This window comes from Oenanthe melanoleuca, chromosome 10 (genome assembly GCF_029582105.1).
Source record: "Oenanthe melanoleuca isolate GR-GAL-2019-014 chromosome 10, OMel1.0, whole genome shotgun sequence".
NCBI lineage: Eukaryota > Metazoa > Chordata > Aves > Passeriformes > Muscicapidae > Oenanthe > Oenanthe melanoleuca.
Window position 1 is genome coordinate 10,884,756 of NC_079344.1, and position 22,411 is coordinate 10,907,166.

The window sequence follows — 22,411 nt, forward strand, 5'->3', positions numbered from 1 at the left end:
AACTGGGGGGAGGAAGGAGAGCACAGCCATTCACAGCCTCTAAGAGAGCCAGTGCGAGACAAAAGGCATCAGTAAAAAAAGTTAATGTGCCTGGCAGGAGCCCAGAACTGCCGCAGCAGCGGGGACCAGGCGAGTCACCCTCTCTTCTGGCCACTGTGGGAATATTTGGCTTGAGTCTCAACCTGCCAGCCTTGCTGACTCTTGAGGAACGACAAAACGGTGGGAGCAGGGCGGCTTCCCTCTCCCCCCTCCCTCTCTCCACCGGGTTTCCAAATTCTTCGGGATTAGCTAGCGGCAGCAGGAAAAGGCGCTGCCCCCCGTGCCCGGCACTCAGCGGGCTCAAGTGAGGTGACGGGCCCGGCGCAGGGGACAAGGGCTCCATTCACTGCGGAGACCGAACCAGAATTACAAGTGTGCAAGAATAAACAAGGCTGGAGTTAATCTAAAGTTGTTTTACACTCTGTTTTATTAAAGTCAATGCACTTCCGTTCCTCTGTGCGGAGCCTAGCTCTGCTTAATTACCATGACTCAGGGAGAATTTTAATAGCGCGGAGCGCGGAGCGCGCACGGAGGAATGCTCCTGACCTCTAGAGGTCTGTCAAAAGAAAAGGAGCATCTGCTCCCTGGGGAAGTTCTGGAGGAAAAGGAGAGAGCCCACAAAACCGCTTCTCCTGAGGTTATCCCAAGCGGCTGGGGACTCACCTGTCCCGCTCACATCCTCAGCAGCAGGCTGAGCATCCTTGGGCTGGGGATTCTCCTGCCCCTGCCTTCTGCAGCGTCCTCACTGCTTGTGACAAGTTATCGGGCACAGGCATGGGATGCTGCCAGGGAGAAAAGACTGGCCAGGCTTTTCACACCACACAGCAGCATTTATGCAGGTGTGGGTGATGTCCAGGGATGCTGCTCCCAGCTCAGCTGCTGCATTTGGATCCCAGACACTGAAAACACCCTGAGGGCCTTTGCCATCCCCCCACCTCCTGCAGCTCCTAGCACAGGGATCTCTGAAATGGTGCTATTGCTCATACACATTTGGCTCTAAACACACATGGAAGATACATCTTTTATTATAGTTTGACAACTCTTGCACAGTTTAGTCACCATGGCAGAATTTTCCCACTGAACTGAATTCTCCCTATCTTAAAAAATTCAGAATGAAACAGCTAGAAAGCCACATTTTATAGCCAGAATATTTGAATCTCATTAATGAAAATGCTGACTGAAGAAGATTTTTTTTTTCTTTGCAATAGGGTTTACCACTGGCAAACCTTGGTAAACTCCCTTCAGCTACTGTTGTGGCAGTGTTGGTACAGACAGCAAAGTGGGTGCAGACATGCACATTTACAGACATTGTACAGATATGTACAACAGTATTTTCTACTCTGTTTTCTGGGGATGTGCTGACTGCTGAACATCCCACAGCATGGCTTTTGTAAGCCAAGTCAAGTTTTCATCATGCCTACAAACACTGGATTTTTAAGTTAATTATGCACATACATTGTTTCTTTGTTAATAAGCTTTAAAGCAGAATTATACAAACTATTATAATGGGAACACCTGTTTCACCTCTTTTGTGCCCCTTCCTGTGAGCCACCCTTTTATTAAAATTCAGTATTGTGTGCAACAAACTGCACGCTAAACCAAGCAGAACAGGACATCTGTACAGAGGCACACACCACACCTAATGAATTAGTCTGGGCTAAGAAGCTCAGCTTCTAAGGACCCAAGCTGCCTGTCTTTTGAGCAGCATCATAGAGAGAGAGACACACAGGAAACTCTTATGTGCTAGTGAAGACTTTAAAATACGTAGATACTGAAAACCGAGCAGGACATGAAGGAGCTTTTTATCTAAAGAGCAACCTCCTGCTGGAAAATATTGTCTAGGCAGTCTGAGGAAAGGTGCTCAGAAACACATCTTGTTCTGCACTAGGAATTCTCTTCACAAGCAGCATAAAACCAGGAAGATGACATAGTGTTTTAATAATGCATGAATATTAATAATAACCATCACTGGTAATCACTGGAGTCCTTGCAGGCTGTAATGCTATAACACACTGTACATTGATCCTTGTCCTTGAGCCTCACAAAGCAGTGACAGAGTTAGGAGCCTCTTGCATCTTAAAATTAGTTCCATTTGGATTCAGGGCAATGCCCCATTTGCAGCAGCAGAGTCTAAGACACATGGCAAGATCAGGCAATGTGAAGTGTGAGATGAAGTGACATGGCTTTGTGCTTTAGAGATATAGAACACGTGTGTGGGTTCTCTGTGATGGATTCTCAGGAACTGGGAGGCAATTTTAGGAGAAATCTTATTTTTCTTCATTTGGGGATTAAAGAAACTGTTCTGATTGATGCTTGGGCTAAATTCACTCCTGGATTTTGCCACCTTCACTAATCTATTGGTGAATTTAGCCCAGGTTTCCAGAGGATCACTATGAATTGTCATTGCTGCTTTCCTTACTGTGGCACATTGGATTTCCCATGCTGTTGCTGAGATACAGCCAGCTCAGAAATATGCACAGCCTGACCCAACCTGTTGAAAGCACTGTAAAAATTCTGATCAGACAGAAATCAGAGACATGCTCTACAGCTCAAGAGAGAATGGCAACAGAGAGCTCTGGTGAAAAGTCTCAATAACTGTCACTTCTCCAGGCAAAGGCTGCCTAAAGTCAGAAAAAGAGAATCATCTCTGATTCCTTGGTCTCCAAACACTGTTCCTTAGGTCAATCTGTATGAAACCACATGCTAGAGGCAGCCATGAAACTGGGGATTATGTTTAGGAGTGGATGATCTCACACAGTTCCACCTGGCTAGCGGCCCCTCGCTCTGCCTCGTGTACAAAGTGTAAGGAGTCATCCTCAGATGTATCTATCCAAATTACACAAACATACAGTCAACTATCCATTCAGAACCAGGAGCAACACATCTGGGAAGGGTGCTGAAGCTGGCAAACAGGGAAACATGAGCAGCAACCCATTTTCTTGCTGCTCTGCAAGTCAGAGCCCTGCTCACACAGGACTGCTCTCAAACCCACTGTACAGTCCAAGTGCTGTTGAACCCAGAGGAAGAGCTGTGCTGTTGGCTGCTGGCTGGCTGGAAATGTAGAGCCCCCTCAGAGCCCTGGAGCCACATGTCTGTCCTGAGGTCACTTCATCTTCTGTCTCCCCTTCCACACACGAGAGGCACTCCTGGATCTCCTGGTCTAGCTCCAAGAATTCCTCTTCACCATCAGAGGTACTGGCAGTGTCATAATCAATCTCTTCTGCACAAGGAGGTTCATCATCAGACTCCAGGCTGCTGTTACTGCATCTTCTGCAGAAAAACCACAAGAGAGACTGTGGTCACCAAAGGAAGGGATGTTCTCAGGGGAAGAGCAAGCAACAGGGAAATGCTTTTTCTGGGGTCAACCTTGGCTCTGTCAATAAGGGATGAGGTGGTACCAAGCAAGTTCCAGTGTGTCTTTGTGTCTGTCTCACCAGAGAGAGGGATTAAATGAAGAGTGACACTCACTGACCTCTCAGGAGTAAAGCATTATTATTCCCACCTCTATTACTGCTATTGCTTATACAGAAACAGAGTGCTTTACATACAGACAATATCATTCTTGCCTTGAGGCACTTACAAAGGTCACAGGGGCTGAAACATAGCAGAGAAGAAGGTATTCAGTTTCCAGAAGGTTGCTGGTTTAATCATCATCCCCCTTGCTGCAGTTCCACATTTAGTGTAAGCCCTAATTAATCCAGGTGGTTGAAGTACTTTGGCATCTTTTCCTCCTGTTCTGTGCAAGCTCAGAGCACTGCTAACAAGATGCAGCACAAAAAAAAACAAACAAGCCTCTTGGATCTTCAAGTCCACTGGCTTCAGGGAGGCCAAAAGCACCAGGAGTGGCTGTGTTTTGTGAGGAACATGGAAAGGCCTTGATATCCTGACTTCCTGGGGAAGGGCCAAATTCAGAGCCAAGCCTGAAAGACTCTAAGTGGATGTCACAGCCACGTCATCTGGCTCTCAGAAAGGCAGGTCACCCCACCTTGGCCTCCTGCCATTTACTCAAAGGAATGGCCACAAGGGCTTTCCTTACATGCCCGCTTTCAATGCACACTGCATGAGGTTTGCCTGATGCAATATTTATGGCAGAAAAGTGACCACTAGACTAGATGGCTCTGGGGGTCCCTCTCCTCCCAACATCTCCTCCTTCCTGCATCCCAGCTGGCCCTCAGCCTATGAGGGCAACTGGGTAGTTTTTTGAGACCAGAAAGAAGCCTGTGATTTCAGTGCTGTCTGGGTCACAGTCTGGATGAATCAGGGGAAGAGATACTGCATTTTTCACCTCCAGGTCAATGTTTTCAATCAGACTCAGAGCAGGGGAATGTATTGCATTGGGGGACAGGGAAAGGAATAATAATATTCCACCTCTGGGCTAGAGTTTCTAATTTGTCCCGAGCTGGGAAGAATGAATGGCTTGGCAGATGGAGCATACACAGCTTTAACGTGTGATCTGCTCACTTACATGTCAGTAACCTGAATGATCTTCCAGCTTTCAGCTGTTTCACAGTAGTGCCAGCAAGTGAGGTTTCAGAACATACCAAAGGTGTAAAGTATTGCTTTTGCATGCATTGATCCCTCCCCTCTTCTGCACTCCAAGAAAGGTGTAAGATTTTCCTAGTCTGAGACTCCAGATCTGAACTGCATACTGTTCTGCAGCAGAAACAAGCAGTGTCAACCCACATCTTCTCAGGCTGATCTCTGGCTTAGTTTACTTCAAAGGCTGGGTAGAAAGGATTTTCTGAAAGCCTAATGGAGCTGTACAGCTTAAAAATAAATAAAAGAATAATTATGCACTTTTACAGTTTCTGGCTCTGCTTCAGTCTGCTCAGAAATCTGGGTCAGGAAGAACTCATACTGAAAATGAGGATGTGACATGAAACAAACAAAACAAACAAACCAGGACAATCCTCCCAGCACAAACAGCAGCAGCAATGGTCCCAGCAGAGTCTGACCAGTGGGCTCAGTTTCTTCTTTTATTTTTCATATGCAGGCATGGCATGAATTACCATGATACTGAGTACCTATGATAATGTTCAAAGCTGACTAAACCCAGGGGAACCAGAATTTTCATTTATAAGCCCTGCTCTTGCAGATTTGCAATCAAAAAGAACCAAAGCATACCTACTTTCAATATTGTAGCTTTTGAAGGAGCTGCTAATGCCATTGGGACAGAACATAGCTGTTGCCCAACTCACTGATTTTTTACAGATGGAACAGCTTGCAGCCTAGGAACTGAAGGTCAAATATTTGCATTAACAGGATAATTGGGGGGAAAAAAGGTTTCTATTATTACTTAAATCTGGGAAGCCAAATAACAGGATCTTCTGAATTTTTCAATAATTCAAGTGATTTTTCTGACAAAAAAGGGAAAATGCCTCCTACCACAAAAACATTTTGCTAATGAAGGGAAGTCTGGAAGACAACAAACAGAATGAAAGACAAAAAAAAAATATTCTTTACATTGCAGACTGAAGGGATATTCTTTAGGAAGCAAGTATTTATTCATAAAACATTCATAATGGACTTCCAAAGCTCCCCTTTTTGCCTGCCTGCACAGCACACAAAACACCAAGGCCATGAGAGCTCCCTTTAGGAGGACAGCAGGAAGAGGCTGCCACGAGTGAGGATGTGCTCAGACCCTGCTGGGAGATCAGGAAGGAAGATTTCCTTCCTCATTAGCTCTGCCCTTTGCTGTGGCAGTGGTGAGCAAGGCAGTGAGCACTGATCTCAGTGGTGGCTTCTCCAGCCTGGACTGACAGCCCTGGGTCAGAGCCACCACCACAAGCTCACAGTGAGCCAGCAAGTGGATGGTACCAGCCTCCTCCTGCTGCAGTCACTGCTGGCTCCAAAGCTGAGAGCATCTTTGTCACACCAGCAAGCTCTACAAACCAGCTACATCTGTGCACTGGATGGAACTGAACATCCCAATAACTCGCTTTCTGCTGCAGGAAGATTTAAAACACATTACAAAGCAACACAAATGGGCTGGTTCCAAGCAGCAGGTTCCACCAGTGCTTCCCCACACCACAGATCATCTCCTTCCATGCAAAGGGTGAAATATGGTAAGGAACAGGATTGCAAACATCTATTGACTAGTGCATTCTTTCCCAACAGAGTTTTGGGGGTTTGTTTGTTTATTTTTAATCTGATCGTTAAAAGCTGGAAAATAATTCACCTGGCAAAAAATGAAACAAAAAACAAAAGCAAAACAACAACAAAAAAAACTACCCAGGAGACATGAAACATATTTATCAAAGAATAATGATGTTGTCTTACAGAAGGTAAACAAAGAGGAAAACCAATGACACTACATTATAGAAATCCAAGACAAATATAGACTATGAATACCACTGAAGATGAAGACAGTGCAGAACAGAGGGGGAAAGGCTGGTGATATATTTTACAGCCAGCAGTCCCCCAGTTTCACAATAAAGCATCTGTACATTTGGTTGATCTTCAGAACCTACAGCCCCCATCTATTCCAGCTGATGGGAGCCACAGCAGCAATTTGCAACTTCATGATGTGATAAATAGAATTTCTTTGTTTTGATTTTTAATTTGCATGTTTACTCAGATATGACTTAATCTTAATTAGTTCTCCTTTTCTATGTGGGTGTGTTTTTTTGTTTGCTCGGTTTTGGAAAGTGAGCAAGATTTGGTTCCCTGTAAAATAATTCTGGGGTTTTTGCTGGCTTAATGGGAGGAGGAGAAGGGAGCCCAGTGCCTCCTTACATGTCAGCATGACTGGAACTTTGTGGTATGACTGGAAAACATTTCTTTCAGGTGCCTACTGTCAACCCCTCATTCTGAGTCAGCCTCTAGGTCACAGCTGGACAGAAACCTCTCATGTCAGCTGTCCTGCTGAGCCACACCTCAGGACACACTCTGTAGCTGTGATAAACCACAGCTACACACTGCACGTGGGGATGAGTGGCAATCTCTCTTCCATACTTAATTTTCATCTACTTGTACATGCACTTCCAGGGAATGGAGAAAACTAGAGACCCTCTAAGCAATTTCTAGAGATTTTTCACTCACATTTTGTTTTTGTGGCAGGTCACTCACTCTCTGTGTATTCTGCTGGCTGGCTCAAAATAGAATATCTCATTTTTTTCTGCTGGAAGGAACAGGCACTGACAACTGTCCCTCTTAGGGAATCTGTGAGTACTGCTCAGGGTTTCTGCTTGACCTTCACTTGACAGGCCTCACAGTGCATTACAGAAGGAAGTGGAGCCCTTACTTTTTTTCGTATTGCTCCTCTCACTGTTGAAATTTGTTGCAGCCTTGTCAGAGAGGAACTGGAAGTGGGAGGGTTTAAATGCATCACATAAAAAGGAGGAAAAAGCTGAGGCTGGAGAGCACTGCTGGTCATGGACATACCAATGATTCTCTCTGAAAGATGTATCAACAAACAAGCAAATGTCCTCAACCTCTCTCTGCAGTGGAAAATAACCTCCCAGCATAATCACACTGCCTGTAACCCTATTTTCTCCTTGTGTTAAGCTTTCTCTCCATCATGGTATGTCCCAATTCTTTGGAAGCTGCCCAAAGCAGGGATATGGCTGTGTATGATGAGCCAAGCACATCTCTGATACAGTTCATAGACTAAATAAGGCAGGAAACAGCTTCACTGAAAGTTTTCAAGAGATGAGACATTCTCATGTGTGAATAGAAAACAGAAGAAAATATTTTTATGTGATTAAACAGGTCAAGTTCTCTGCAGTTACACCATTCACCTGAAAGAAAGAAGGGTGTGGTTTTTCCCCACTCAGGCAGGGACTGGAGACCCCAGAAAGTTCCCTGACCACAATTATCACCTGTGCAGAAGGGGAATCACCCATTCTTTTCCAAAGAAGTTTTACCTATTGTATGAACAGTTGCCAGTGCTGGTAAATAAAGCATCCTGAAGCATTAAAGATATGCTGCCCTCTCCATAGTGAATTGGAATTGCCTTGCCCTTCTGGCTTTTTGACATTAAAATTCCATCTACATCACCAAATCCAAAAGGGAAGTGTGGTCTTGCACAGTTTTGCTTTTGAGGAAACCATATGTTTTATTAAAAGCAGGAACACTGCTTCTGAAGGCTTGTAATGAATCTAAAATGAACCTTAAGCAGACACATTTGCAGTAATCCCAGAGTACAATTCTGCCTTTAATTGCTTCATAAAGAAGTATTTTAGGACATAAATGAAACAACTATGATGCTTGCAGGTAATTACACCTGTAAGAAATACAACACAGAAACAAGATGCCAGCAAAGAAGGGCTTTAATCTGCCCTTTGTGTCTGGATTCAGTAGCTACAAGATGCCTTGCACACCTTGTAATGACTTTCTAATTTCTGCTCTGCTGTTCAGCAGCTCCCCAGACAGCAGCCTGGCACCCTCCTGCCTGAGGAATGCCAGACAAGGATCTATTTAGTCCCTCACCAAGGGAGGGGATCAGCTCTGCTCTGATGCAAGATGATTCCAGCTTTAGGAGCCATTGCTTTCCCCTCTGTTGTTGCTACACAGCAAACACTAATGATGTTAACTTTGCAGACTCCCAAGGGATTTCCCTTCCCAAAGACTCTTTGAGAAGGACTTTTGCATCACACAACCTCTCCTGAGAGAATGTGTGCTCAGCCCAAGGCAGTGCCAGGTGCCCTGGCTCTCAGCCCACCACAGCCCAACCTTTCACCAGCAATATGAACATAATTAAACCTGGCCTTGAATTCTGTTTGCTGGGGCTGAGAGATGTTTGGTCTTGCTTCTAGTGTAGGTTGGGATTTTTTTTTTTTTTTCCTTTTTTTCTTCCTGCTGCAAATAGCCAAGAGAAAGGTGTAATTCATCGCTAAGGCTCGAGCTAATTAGTTTTTCAGAAGTTCCCAGGCTAATTGTAGACTGCAATATTTATAATTGATTTGGCCAGATTAGAAATGGGTGTCTGGTGCACCAGTTAGATAAGTAAAGGACAAATGGGTTTTATTTAGAAGAGAAGGGAAGACAGCTTGTAAATAAAAGGAGAGAACAAAGAGTAAGAAACAGGCTGACTCCTGGCCAATACTGTCCCCTAATGTTCATTCAGGCTTGCAACAATTTAGCCCTGGGTCAGCATTTCACTTCCATCTGCCATAAACTCTTCTTGTCCCCAGGAATGGGTGCCTCCAGCAGTGTGAGATGCTGCAGTAGGGGCAGGGGAGGTGTTGGGCACACACCTCCCATCACAGGTGGTTAGGAAATGGAAAAGCCTCATATGAACAGGGAGAGCTGCACTGAACTGAAATCCACCACGCCATTGGGACAGCTTTGATCCTTCTGTGAAAGACGAGTTTGCAGAGAGGACAAGATGTGATTTTTCTCCCATTTGAAGGGTAGCTGACACTACATGACATTCCTGGATTCCAGGGATCTCAGATCAGAGCCAGGCGTGCTTCCAATGCCAACCAACAGAACTGACACAAGCTGGTCTTCAGACGTGCTGGATGGAAAAGCTGTGAGAAGCCAGAGGCTGTGGATTCAGTCTTATGAACAATCATTAATTTCCTCCTAATGGAGGACCAATCTATATATCAGAGCAGGGCAAACACTGCATCTTTAGCATCCTTATAGCTGTAGGCTTGTAAGCATTAATAAAACCCACTGACTTGAACAGATACAAGTCAGCCACGAAATGAAGCTCTGGCAGCTGCTGCCGACCCCAGACATAATGAGTTTTTCTTCTCTCACCCTTAGACTGTTCTAAGGTCTTGTACATTTTTTTTTCTTTAAATACATTCACATTTCAGCATGGGAAAGCACCATCCTGTGAGTACTTTATGAAAGATTTGTGAGCTGGCATATTCATTTTGGTTTGTGATGATGTTTTCTTTCACATGGTACAATACCTAGCTTGGACAGAACATTAATAATTCCATTAATCTGCTGCTTGCAAGGGCAGATATGAACAGAACAGCTGCATCCCCATCACCACTGACAAGCTAAACCAGGGTACTGAGTAAAATTTCCACTTACTATGGTGTGAAGCTAATTATAAAAGAACCAAGATTGGAAAATTCTGACTTTACCTCCACAGACATACCAGGCAACCTGTTAAATTTCAGTCACACCAAGCAAGTTCAGCCACTCCATCCAAGCTGGGGGAACAGCTCATTCACCCAAAACTGGCATCCAGCACCACCTTCTGTGTTAATTCCTTGGCAATATGAGATATATCTGAAGAAATCTTGAGACCTGACTGCCCATATCTGTATAGCACTATATTCTTGACATTTGGGCTAAAATCCCAAGCACCAGGGCTCAAGTCCTGGGACACAGATTTTAAGCAAGTTGAAGACTTTTATAAGAAGCATATGTGATATATGTGATACATGGATCAGAGGAAATGCTTCCAAAACAGGTAAATTTTGGCTTTCTACAGCTTAAGCTTCCTACAGAAAAAAGAGCAGTCAAGTCCTCTTGTATGGGAAGATATTTAGTGAGACTACCAGAACTCATTAGGATACTAAATAATGAAAGAGTTGCTGAAAATATGATTTTGAAAGTGTTTGGGAGCTTTTCTCACAGTGTCTCTATCTCAAGCAATTTCTTCTCAAAAAGATAATCATGTTATTGATGATACTTAGCAGCCCAGCCAAAGTAATACAGGAAGATTATTGGAATACTTGTAATTGCTTTTAGATGCTTCTAGTAGTTGAGATATTGGCACTGTGTGGGAAAAAGAAACATGGAAAGATTTTGGCTTAGATGCTAAAAAATTCTGCTGCTGAGGATAAAGAATGTAAAGGCAGGCAGGTTCTCTAGAGTTCCTGTTTCCCTTGGTGCTCTTTCACATAATGCCACTGACTCTATCCAAGTTGTATAACTGGCTCTATATATTTAATTTCAAAATTCCAAGTTTCATACGTATATATATCCCTTAGTTCTCTCCAAGAGTCTTAAAGGATTTGGGATTTTGAAAGCAAAATGTTTTAAGATGGCCAAGACATGTCTAGACTTTGCCTTAGTTACATATGTGTCCTATGTACAAGGTATTTTTGGGTCAGATAAATACACATGCAAATATTTGTTTGCACAGCACATGACAGATATCTAATTACTTGACTGAACTAATAACTGCTGTAAATTACTAATTTCCAACCATTACACCCTGTGAAGGAGAAAGAAACCTCTTGGTTGCTAGTTTTTCTTCATGAAAATCTATTTTTTAGCTGATACTCACTCTGATGTTTCAGAGATTCTATGGCAGAGGTTTATATTTGTGTCCGTGTAGTAAGTTTAAAGAATCCCATAAATACATTACAACCCTTTATCTACCTTTCCTTAAAGACAGATAAATAATAGATTCATACAGACAGATAAATAATAGATTCATACACATTATATACACACACCTGACAGCTCATGCACACAGTTACATGGTTTGCTCTGTATTCAGAGCACAATTTTTATTACAAGTCACAGGAAGTCTCAGGACGTGCTCCTACAGCTCCCTGAGAAATAACAACAGGTGATCACTGAACCTTGATGCTGTTGCATTCAAGTGGAATCAAGCTGAGGGAAAGAGCTGGTTGTGACCAGAGCAAAGCAATTCTTTGACTCCAGCCCCCAGGTGAGTGTTGACAAAGCAGGAGTTCACCTGAAAGGGAAATGAGACCATCTGGGTAGGACTGGCAGCAACTGACAGAACGAGAGGACAGCCTTAAGCTGCACCAAGGGAAATATAGGCTGGATACTTAGGAAAGGTTTTACAGAAAGAGTGACCAAGCACTGGACTGGTCTGCCCAGAGAGGTGGTGGAGTCACCATCCCTGGATGTGTTTGAAAAAAGGCTGGATGTGGCACTTGGTTTAGTTGTGGCCGTGGTTTAGGTGAGGTATTAGGGTTGGACTCCATGATCTAGAAGGTCTCTTCCAACCCAGTGATTCTGTGACTTGAGATATGTTAGGATGGTCCAGAGGCAGGCAGAGATGGTTGTCTAAAACATCCAGTGTTGTTATCAGCTATTTGACAGCTTAAAGCAAGACTGTGGCTAAAGTTAAGATCCTGGATTCTCAGTAAGGAAATCAGGACATTTTCCTATTCCACATGGACCTGACTCATTCTTGTACCTCTTACAGTAAGGAATACCTATTTTAGAAACCCCTCTGCACAGCTCTTTTTCTTGTGCTTCAAATGGCTAAAGAACAGGTGGGACTGAAATTGCTCAACTCTGCTGAGGAGAATGATTCTTGTTCTGAAGCACCCAGAGAGGGGACAGGATATGGCAACACATGGGGGTTCAACAGATGTTTTTCCACTGAATTCTGCTTTTAAGGAAAGGCTTCAGACAAATCTAAGAGCCACAGAAAACAATTGTTGGAGTACACTGAAGGCAGTTAAGGCCAACATGATGGCAAAGCCCTGAAGCCTAAGAGGTTCCAGGTGATGAGTGTCAGTCAACACAGCCACCTCTCAAAGTAACTTTACCTCTGCAAGGTCCTATGTTACCACAGATTTCTTGGAATGGACCCAACACAAATCTGCAAAGTCACAACCCTCCTAAAAGTCATGCATTTCATTCAGGGATGCTCATCATAACTGATCTGAGAAACCTCTGTATTGTAAAAAGTTCTGAGACTATTATGGGACTTTTGTCCTCTCATCCCTTCCTGAGGAAAACAAATATATTTAATAAATATTATAGTTGGGGGGGAGAGAGATAGAAACTCTGTGTGTACCTATAAGAATGAAAGACAACAAGGGCAAGGTCAAAGAAATCTATTGTGCCTTTAAAGCAGAATGAAGTGGGGTTTATAGCAGAAACATCTGATGAAGTATGTGTGATAATAAATAATCAATAATAGATCCAGCTTAAAACTTCAGCCTCTGCCCTCATCCTAAATCTCTTCTCAGACATAATGAGATTCAGATAAAACAAATCTGAATACTCATGTTCAATATATTTCAAAACATTCTGATCAATTATGTTTTTAACACCATATGGAACCAAATCCAAAACCTTGCTTAACCTCGCTCATTACACAGCTGATTTGCATATGCTTTGGACTCCATTAAGGACAACAAAAAATGTCATTTACTGCATATAAAAGTGGCAACACTTGCTAATTCCCTGATCTTGCCAAAGCCCTGCCAGATGTTTCATGAAGAATAGCAAATATTTCATTATGTTCTCCCTGCTTCCTAAAATTTGTCTGTCAGGAACTGCAAGGATGAACAAGAAAAACAACAGGCATGGAGAGCTGACAAAAATGAAGCATCAGTTTCAACCTATTTCAGAGCTCAAACGGGGTTTTAAAGGGATTCTTGGTGCCAGAAGGACCTTCCAGCCAGGAACAGATGACTCCCAGTAAACAGAGGAAAGAGGAAAAACAAGGACCATTTGCTCTGATCTAAGGAGACAGCATCTCCTTGCAAACAGAACAGAGTAAACCACATATAAAAGTTGCCATTGCTGTTTGTTACACAAGAGATCTCCAAATTCTCTTCTGTGTTCCTGTTGTAGGTATTTAATAATGTTTCACCTGTTATAACAGGCAGATGCAGTTTTCAAATGAATCCATTTGTAGCTTGTAGCATCTATCAACTCCCTGCAGGGAACAATTTTTAAAATCGCTGTTAACATGAGTATTTTCTGAATATTTTATAAAAATCAATTTTCAAACGCCTGCCAAAATATTCTCTGTTTTACCTGAAAGTTGCAATTACATTTTTCTTTCTTTTTTTTTTCTGTATGTGAATATATATATCTGTATTTATATATGCTTACATATATTCTTGAAAAATACTAGCCCACCATGGAAGCAAGCATATTCTGAGTGAAAGCTGAAGCAACATAAACTGACAAAAGTATTCATTTAATTATAGCAAGACATGTATTTGGATGGATGGGGCAAATTACAGCACAGCTTGCAGAGCAGTGAAACAATCACTTTATAGAGAACCACCCCAAGCATTTAACGTCACTCTCTGATTTACAACTAAAAATGATAAAAGGTCAGTTCTTGTGTGCAGAGTAAGTGACTGAAAAAATATGTCAGGCTGTACATCAAAGGAAAATTAAATCATGAGGTTAAACCACTTGGTTTTCAGAGATACAGGTTCTGTACTCAGTGGGCTTGCAGTCACTGTGAGCAAAGTGCTTTTCTCTCTTTGCCCCAGTTCCCCAGTAATGTGGGCACAGAAGGCTCCATCCCTCCACCTGCATGGCAGAGCCAAGGTGTGTCTGGAGCTTTCCACCACCAGTCTAAATGAGGGTGCAGAGCTCTTCAATTGCCTCTTCTATATATGTGCCCTTCTCTCCTCTGAAAGCAGTGACCAAAAGTGTGTTCAACATTACTGAGCAAGGTCCAAAAAGGTGCTAAACCTTACTGAGTTTGGTCCAAAAACTCCTCTCAGCAAACCATGACCTCATAAAGTAGCAGGTTTCCAGATCCATTAGGGACAGAAGTCAGGGCTCTTGATTCTGCCAGACAGGAATGAAGAGTTTAGCTGGATGAGGAGCCCCTGTTGACATCAAGAGGAGGGAGAGGTGCTCAGTGACACCAAGGATTAGCTGCTAGATCATATTTTGAAAGAGAAATGCTGTAATTCTTGCAGTCCTGAAAACAAGTAATGTCATAAAAGTGGAGATTATTTAGAAGGGAAAGAAACAGCCAAAATGTGCCAGATTTTCTGTACCCAGTGTGGCCTCTGATTTTGAACTGCCCAGCAATCCTGGAACCAAGCAAACCAAGGCTAAGGACTTGTGCACACTGGTTCCACTGGACCTGAGAACCTCATTAGTCACAAAATCTTGTATTTCCTGGCATTTGCCTTTGTAGTTATCTTTTGCTAGCTCCTCATTTTGTCTCTGCTTCAGAAAGCTGCTTACTGCACCAAAATTAAGTGACAACTGGTCTTCTCTGGTGGACTCTGTCACTCAAACACCAGTTAAAGACCAGGTCTTGAGCTGTTCTGGCTCATGAATTGTCACCAAGGCATGGAAAGAGCCCACAGAAATTACATTTTTCAGTGCAAACAGCACAGACCCCAGTGCTAGAATATACAAACACACTTCACAGAGGGGATGCATTTAGGAAGATTATATTCATGGATATGTACAGGGCTCTTGATTGATGTGTTCTATGACAGAATCTCTTCCTTCCCCACCAAATCATGATGGCTTCGCTTTCTCCACAGACATTTCTGCTGCACCAGCAATAATGGGGTACCCCCACAGGAACATTTCAATGCCAGTAACACACAACTCCTTAAAAAAATCCCTGTATGCTGCTGAGGGACCCAGGCTCTTGGAATGATGGCGATAATGGAATGGTGGAGGCTGCTGCTGACTTCACCCTGAGTTTCCCAGGCTTACACTGGACTTTCTCCTTTTCTGCACAGCCAACCCGGAGACAAACTGTGTCAGATTTAATGGTGCATGATACAGGCAATTCAGTAGCAAGGAGGGGGGTGGAAAAAGCATTTCTGAGGCAAGATGGGTTATCAGCTCAGCTCAAAAAGCAACCTATCAAGAAACACTGCCAAGGCGACTTCAGAAATGTATAATTTAGGTGTTGCCTTAAGCCTGAAACTTTGTTTGAAAACTTCATACTTCTCACAAGCAGACGGGCAAAGCCCAGGAGGATCAGACCAGCCATCAGTCCAGATGACAAAGTAATACACTTAGTGTATATCAAGTGCTGTGCACATGAAAGGTACAGGAAAGATGGCAACATTATGCAGTTTTATCCTGCAAGGAATCAAAGCTGTTATTACACAGCAGTTTTCCAAGGGCTATTACACTCCATTGCTTACCCACCAATCAGCTCACCTTACTGGGCTTCCCAACAGTATGAATCACTTTTAAATAACAATGCATTTATTTTACATACAAACTTTGCAGCCTGAAACACCCCATAGTGCTTTCTGCAAAGGGAAGCAGCCTGAAGATTTATCAGGAACAGGGCTGGTGATGTGCAGGAAGCTGCACCAGCATGTCCCAGATGAGCAGCTGAGCTCCTGAAAAACATCATTCACCACTAATTCTGCAGCCATTTCTGAGGCAGGGAATGACACTTTACTTTAAATCTTGTCATTTTTAGAACAGAAGGCAAAGAATTCTAAAGTCAGTCAACAACAGGTGCAAAAATTTTAAGGAGCTGAAGATAAGAGAAATATGCCCTGTGTCAAAACTTGGCAAAGGTGCAAGACTTAATTCTTAACACTCAGAGTATTTCTTGGTTTGCAAGTGAATAAGGATTGCTGTGCAAGGACAATCGCTCCATGGAATCACATAATGATTTGGGTTGGAAGGGACCTTAAAGATAATCTCGTTCCAACACTCCTTTCATGGCCAGGAACACTTTCCACTAGATCAGGTTGTTCAAAGCTCATCCAGCCTGACCTTGAACACTTCCAGGGATGGGATAATTACAAGAGCAGTGAGAGCCTGTGGAACTTTTCATGCCAGCCTCACACACTTGCTCCACAGATGTGGAAGACAGCACAAATCCTGCCAGTTGCCTTTCACTGACACACACGTATTTGCTGGAACTGGCTCAGGAGTTTAGGAGGAAAAGGCTCAGAATTAAATACACTTACACAATTAGAGTTGTATTAGCTAAGCTGCTAAGGGTGAATTTGATAAGCAAAATGTGTAAATTATGTGTCCAAAGATCTGTGGCTGTGGAGGAGCCCAGCCAAGCACCCCAGACTCACAGCTGTAACTTCTGGAGATGCTTCCTCCACTTCATGCTGTTGTAGGCATTCCCAATGCAAGAGAGGTCCATGAGGAGACAATCAGGAGAAAAGAAAATTTCCTGAGCTGTCTACTCCCTTGCTGCTTTCAAGGTCTCCCCATCCCAAAACTTTCACATATCCTTGTCCCACACTACTCCCTAAGTCAGGAAATGCCTAATATTTCTCCTTTGAGATGGATTAAACTGAAACTCCTTAACTCAGACCTGTCAATTTCCTCTGTTGGAGACTTTGGATTTAGATATCTTTGCTCTACTGGAAAATACCCACTGATAACAACCAATTATTATTATGAGATACATCCTTAGAGATAGAAACTGTCTGCTAGGAAAGACTGAAATGAAGGGAAGAGGAGAAAAATAAAAATACTATTCCCACTTACCCTGGCAGGGATTTAATCACCTTCCCAGCATGTCATACCAAAAGTCCTTGGTCAGCCTCCTGAACAAGACTCAATTGACAGCTAAAATGTAAAGCACTTGATTTTCTCACGATAACATTAAGCATCATTACTAGAAATGGATGATACAGTTCAAAGCTAATTTCAAATTTAATTTGAAACCATTAAATATATATGTAATTGCCTCTTCCCTAAAACCAGCTTTGGGGCCCTGAAGGCAGCATCCATAGTAAGCCAAAAGAGAGTATGTGGAGCTCTTTCTGTGAGAATTTACAAGTGTGCATGAGAGAAAATTATTTATAAAATACATACATGAGGCCTCTAATAGGAAGAATTGAAATCAAACATTTTGTGATGAGGGCTGTTTTAAAGCAGTAACTGTAGTGGGGAGGAGGTGCTGTAGGAGAGGAACAGAGGGTTAATGTGCTTGTCTTGCCAATGCTGTGGACCTGAATGTTCAAGTCATGGTGGAAAAAAAATGAGCAAACCAACTGTGATGTATTGCAGAAGTACTTTGGGGTGCATCATGAATCCTCAGAGAGTTCAGAGCACAAGCAAACTGTGCTGGACAAGCAGCAGGGTCCTGCTGCCCCTGAGCATGGACCTGCCTGCTTGAAGGGCAGTGCTGAGACTGACAGCCTCAAAACGAGCCTCCCTGGCACTGAGCTGAGCAGCCCACAAAAGGAAAGATCCTGCCAAAGCACAGATTAGGAAATCAGTTATGGAGGTGAACAGAACAGTAGCTGGCACAGAATTTCAGTGGGGATACTAAAAATCTCCACCTAGAGCATAGGAAGGAAATGAGCTCTTTGTAAAGCTCAAAGGAAGGGCACGAAGGGAGGCAGGAGACACAGGGAGGGTGGAAAGACTAAAAGTATTAAAGTACCTGCATGCTCAGATGGCCTGGCCCCCAGCAGTGCCCAGGACTGCTGGCCACAGGAGCTACAACAGTATCAGGCTCCTTGGAAAGGCCCTCAGTTTGTTCAGCACCCTCCAGGTAGGGCACTAAGCTGACAGCCTGACAGGAACAGGGCTCTGGGTAGATGACAACTCTTGCCCAAAGCAGAGAATAGGATGTTCCATGCTCCTGCCAGGACTCTCAAGGCTCACCAAGGTCAATAGGGCTGTTGCACTTTGGCAATAGCAGCAGTGGAAAGGATAATGCAACATAGTTCCCTGGGTAATGGGGAAGAAAAAGAGAGCTTTATTTAAGGAAACACTGCACTTATATAGGGTAGTTCATGCAAAACAAAGTAGAAAAGACTCATTGGTCCAAGAAGGCAACACCTCTTTGAAAACATGCTTTATGAAAACATCACGAGACACTCACACAGCTCTCACCCACCCTGCAGGTGTTTAATCATTGTTAACATTTCTTGTCCTTGAGCAAACCCAAGGCTTCAGGGCTGCTTTTTCCCTGGTTCCCAGCAGGATCCAACGACACAGGGCAGCTGAGGACAGCTGGGAATGGGAGAACCTACAGGGGCTTGTGGGGCTGCAGGGACAGACACACATGTAAGGTCAGGCTTTGGCCAGTACAGCACAGTGGTGGAAATAATTTTGAAATGTGCTATCCCTTGGTAAACCTGGATACAAAATGGGGAGCTCATATGCAGATTGTGGCCTATTTCCAGTTCTGAAATCCAAACATTATATTTTCTTATTTCCTTATCCAGTGTTGATTCAGCACTTAATTACCTACCTGCTGGCCTGGTCTTTCTGCCATGCTGGTGCCAGACCATCACTGATGTGTCTATCAGGGTGAAACGAGCTCTGAACTGGGTGATAAATTGTTGTTTTTGCTGCAGCTGCTCACATCTCGTAAATGTTTAAACAGTATAATCACACACATATCTAGTAGCTGCTTGGTTATGTTTATTTTGGATGAGGTGCTATGAAGTTTCTTAGATGTGTGTGTCAAATATTCATAGATGGCAGGCTACTGAAGTATTTTTCTTTAGTATTTATTTATAGACTTTATTTATCAACAGAATCAATCTTCACGTTCCCAGCTGCAGCATTACTTCTTGCCTTGCCCATTTTTCCCAGACAGTGCCTGTCTCTCTAACAATATTCCTCTTCCTGCAACATCTATTCACAGAATATCTGTGCAAGGTATCTTCCCATGGGTACTCACAGCATCCATCTCTTTAATTCCAGCTATATATCCACTCCATCTAATGCTCGTCATCTCTCTGAAGCACTTGCTCTCTCTCTCCTCACCATCTCTTTATCTAGGTAATGGTATCTGTCTCTCTGTTGTGATTCTCTATCCCTTTCTCTCAGTCACTCACTGCACTAGGGTATAATTATGGATTTTGGACCACAAGAGGTTTCTTTTTTTTTTTTTTTTTTTCCCCCACAAATCGGGCTCACAAATCACTGGTTAATTTATTTGTTTTTACACAAAAGCTGGATGTGAGAAATGAACTCCAGAAGGGTACAAGTGCCTTTGGGTCAAAGACTCTTTCCCAGGTTTTTTGCTTCCCTGCTGTGTGTGAACTGTTCACTGCTGTGAGAGCTGCTGTTATCTGAGAAACTCATCTTCAAACGAAGATGCTGCAGTCACTACTGCCTCCCTGTTCCCTTCCTCTTTCCCTTTCCAATTCCCTTTTTCTCCTCCCATATTTCCTCTCTTCCCTTTCCCCAGTACTTTGCATCCACTACTCCAAGTTTCTCCCTTCCCTTCTTTTGCCTGCTTGGCATTCTGAGGATGATGAGTGAAAGTCCCTCCCTATTAAAAATTCACTGTCAAATAAATATTAAAGCAGGTGGGAAAATCCAGTTGGCTCTGTGTGACTTATTGTGATGTGCAACACAAGACCCAGGTTTCATGGCCTATTTACCCACTTCACAGGGATATGAAGGAATTGCTGACCCTCAGCTCTTAGAAATCCCATAATGGGGAGAGATTCCCTCCTCTCCATCAGCCTGAATGAGATGGGTAGAGCAGGAGAGGAGGGATGTAAAAACTAAAACCTCTCCTTGCTTTTTTTCTTCCTACTACTTTTCTCTTACAGAAAAATTGACACAAGAACAGTAAAAAAAATTATCAGGTCACATAGAAATTACTGGAGAGGAAAGGAATGGAAAAAACCCAGGAAAGAAAAAGAAAGAAAACAGAGCAAACTCTGACAGGAAAGGAGGGAAAAGCTTCCATGTCTCTGGTTTTGGTTCCCTGTTCAAAGACCCCAGCAAATCATAATTTTTCTCCAGGCAGGGCCAGTATGGTTCAACAGCAGAATAAAACATGCAGTAATTAATGAATAGCTTCACAGTTTTATGGATAGGTTTAACTCTTTCCTTTATTGAGAGCTGCTGGAACAGACTGAGACAGATGCAAAGCACAACAGTATGAATTAACTGGTATTGACATGGAAGGAGGAAATAGTATTTTCACTGAGGTGAGCAAATTTGCTGATAGCTTATGGACTTCAGAGGGGACCCAGATTTAATTTGAAGAGTAAAGGTATTTCCCCTCCCACCACAGTCTCCATGTCTGTGTGAGTTAGGATTACCAGCCTGTGTCTTAGTTCCCTCATGACAAAGGATGGGAATAACTGTGTTCCCAGGAGTGCAATCTGCCAAAGGATGACTAACCCTTGGGGAAGAGGAGTCCATAAAGCCTTCAGAGGAGAACAACCCACCATTCCCCTTCCCTATATTGGCTGGGACTGCTTAACAGTGTTTTAAACATGTAACATCCATGAAGGAGACAGGAGCTGTGAGTGGGGAAAGCTTCCACACAGGAGCAGTCCATGAACACATCAACAGGTCCTCAAGAGAGGAGTGCTTGTCTCATAAAGCAAGAATCCACTGCCATGCCCAGACCCTTGGCAAGGAGCAGAGCAAGAGGCAGCAGTGGAAGAGGGAAAATGGAGAATGATGAGGTCTGGGGTCAGCTGCTCAAGAGGTTTTGTGTCTCTCCTCATGTTCACCCTTACCATGGTGTGAAGGCACAGCATGAACCATTGCAACAGGACGTGGAGGCACTCCAAAGGTAGATCAGAAAGGACAATCCATCTTGTCTGACTTGTCTCATTTACTTATTGTGAGCAGATGGGTTATGAGGTCTGCCATCAGTGATGAATTATATTCATGATAAGTCATTCCCAGCTAATGAGGATCCATTATCATTATCTGCTAAGGAAGAGTAACGGCTTGCCAAGACAGAGTGGGGGTTTCACAGTTTCCAGGGAGAACATTCTGGGCTGGTAGCCACCTGGCTATTGAATTTTCAGGAAACTGAAAACTTTCCAAGATGGATACCTTCTGCTTGTTTCAAGTCTTGGCTTTTAATTTATTTGGGCAAATTCAGGAGAGGGAATGTAAAAGAAGGTGGAGGAGGAGGAAGTGAGGGAAAATAGTAGTAACTGTGTCTGATAAGACTGTGATTAAATCAAGGTCTCACTCTAATTATACTGCATTTAAATAAATTTTGCCTAGTAAGTAATTGTAATTAAACTGCAATTAAACATGTATTTATATCACCATTTCCTCCCCTGCACAGCTGTCTGTTTCCACCTCCTGTTGTTGCTGTCTACCTGCCAAAACCTCTGAATTATCACAAGGGACTTTACATTTCCTTGGACTTCCTTCCCTCACAAGAAGCTAAAAGGAACTTCTGTTTCCAACCTGTGCAGCAAGAATGGTGCAGCTGATGCTGTGATAAACTAGACCTGAGGAAAAGATTCTGAGGGGCAAAGATATGAATGAAAGGAAGTAAATGTCTCTTTTCTTTGGGCTAGATCTCTGTTTGCAGCATCAAGTTTCTGCATTTTTTTAGATGATGTGGAGGAAAAGGGCTCACTTACCTACACAGTAGCACCTGCAGGTGAGAGTCCAGACCCCAGAATACAACTCTTGAGCTCTGTTTTTAGCTTTTTAGAAGTATTCACTACCTCAAACTGTGTCTCAGTTTTCTTTATTTGCTGCTCTGAGCTCCCTATACACAACAACCTTACAGATGGTCTTTAAACTTTACTGCAGTTCTCAACAACTGGGTTGGGAAAGTCTTGCTATGGAAAAACAGGAGGTTCCAGCTATTTAAAATGAAAGCTAGTTCCTGTTAGGAATCTGAAGGCAGTAAGGAAAGGAGAAACAAAAGAAGTAAACAGCTAAAGGGAGAGTGATAAAAATGAGAAGGTGAATGCTTATCACAGCAGGAACAATGCCCAGGGCTAGCAAAAGCAAACTGGTTTCTCTGCCTTACCTCCCTCCTCATCAGAGATGATGGAAAACATCTCCATTTGTG

The 22,411-nt window shown here is 43.2% G+C and overlaps 1 protein-coding gene across 1 annotated transcript in view; it reads right to left on the reverse strand.

Annotated features, from left to right (window-relative positions):
• Window positions 1-439: 439 nt before the first annotated feature.
• Window positions 440-22,411, reverse strand: part of AGBL1 (AGBL carboxypeptidase 1) — a 261,953-nt gene continuing 239,981 nt past the window's right edge. Inside the window, exon 23 of the mRNA XM_056500274.1 lies at window positions 440-3,309. Coding sequence (XP_056356249.1) covers window positions 3,006-3,309 — 304 coding nt within the window. The 3' untranslated portion in view covers window positions 440-3,005. The remainder of the gene's footprint in view (window positions 3,310-22,411) is intronic.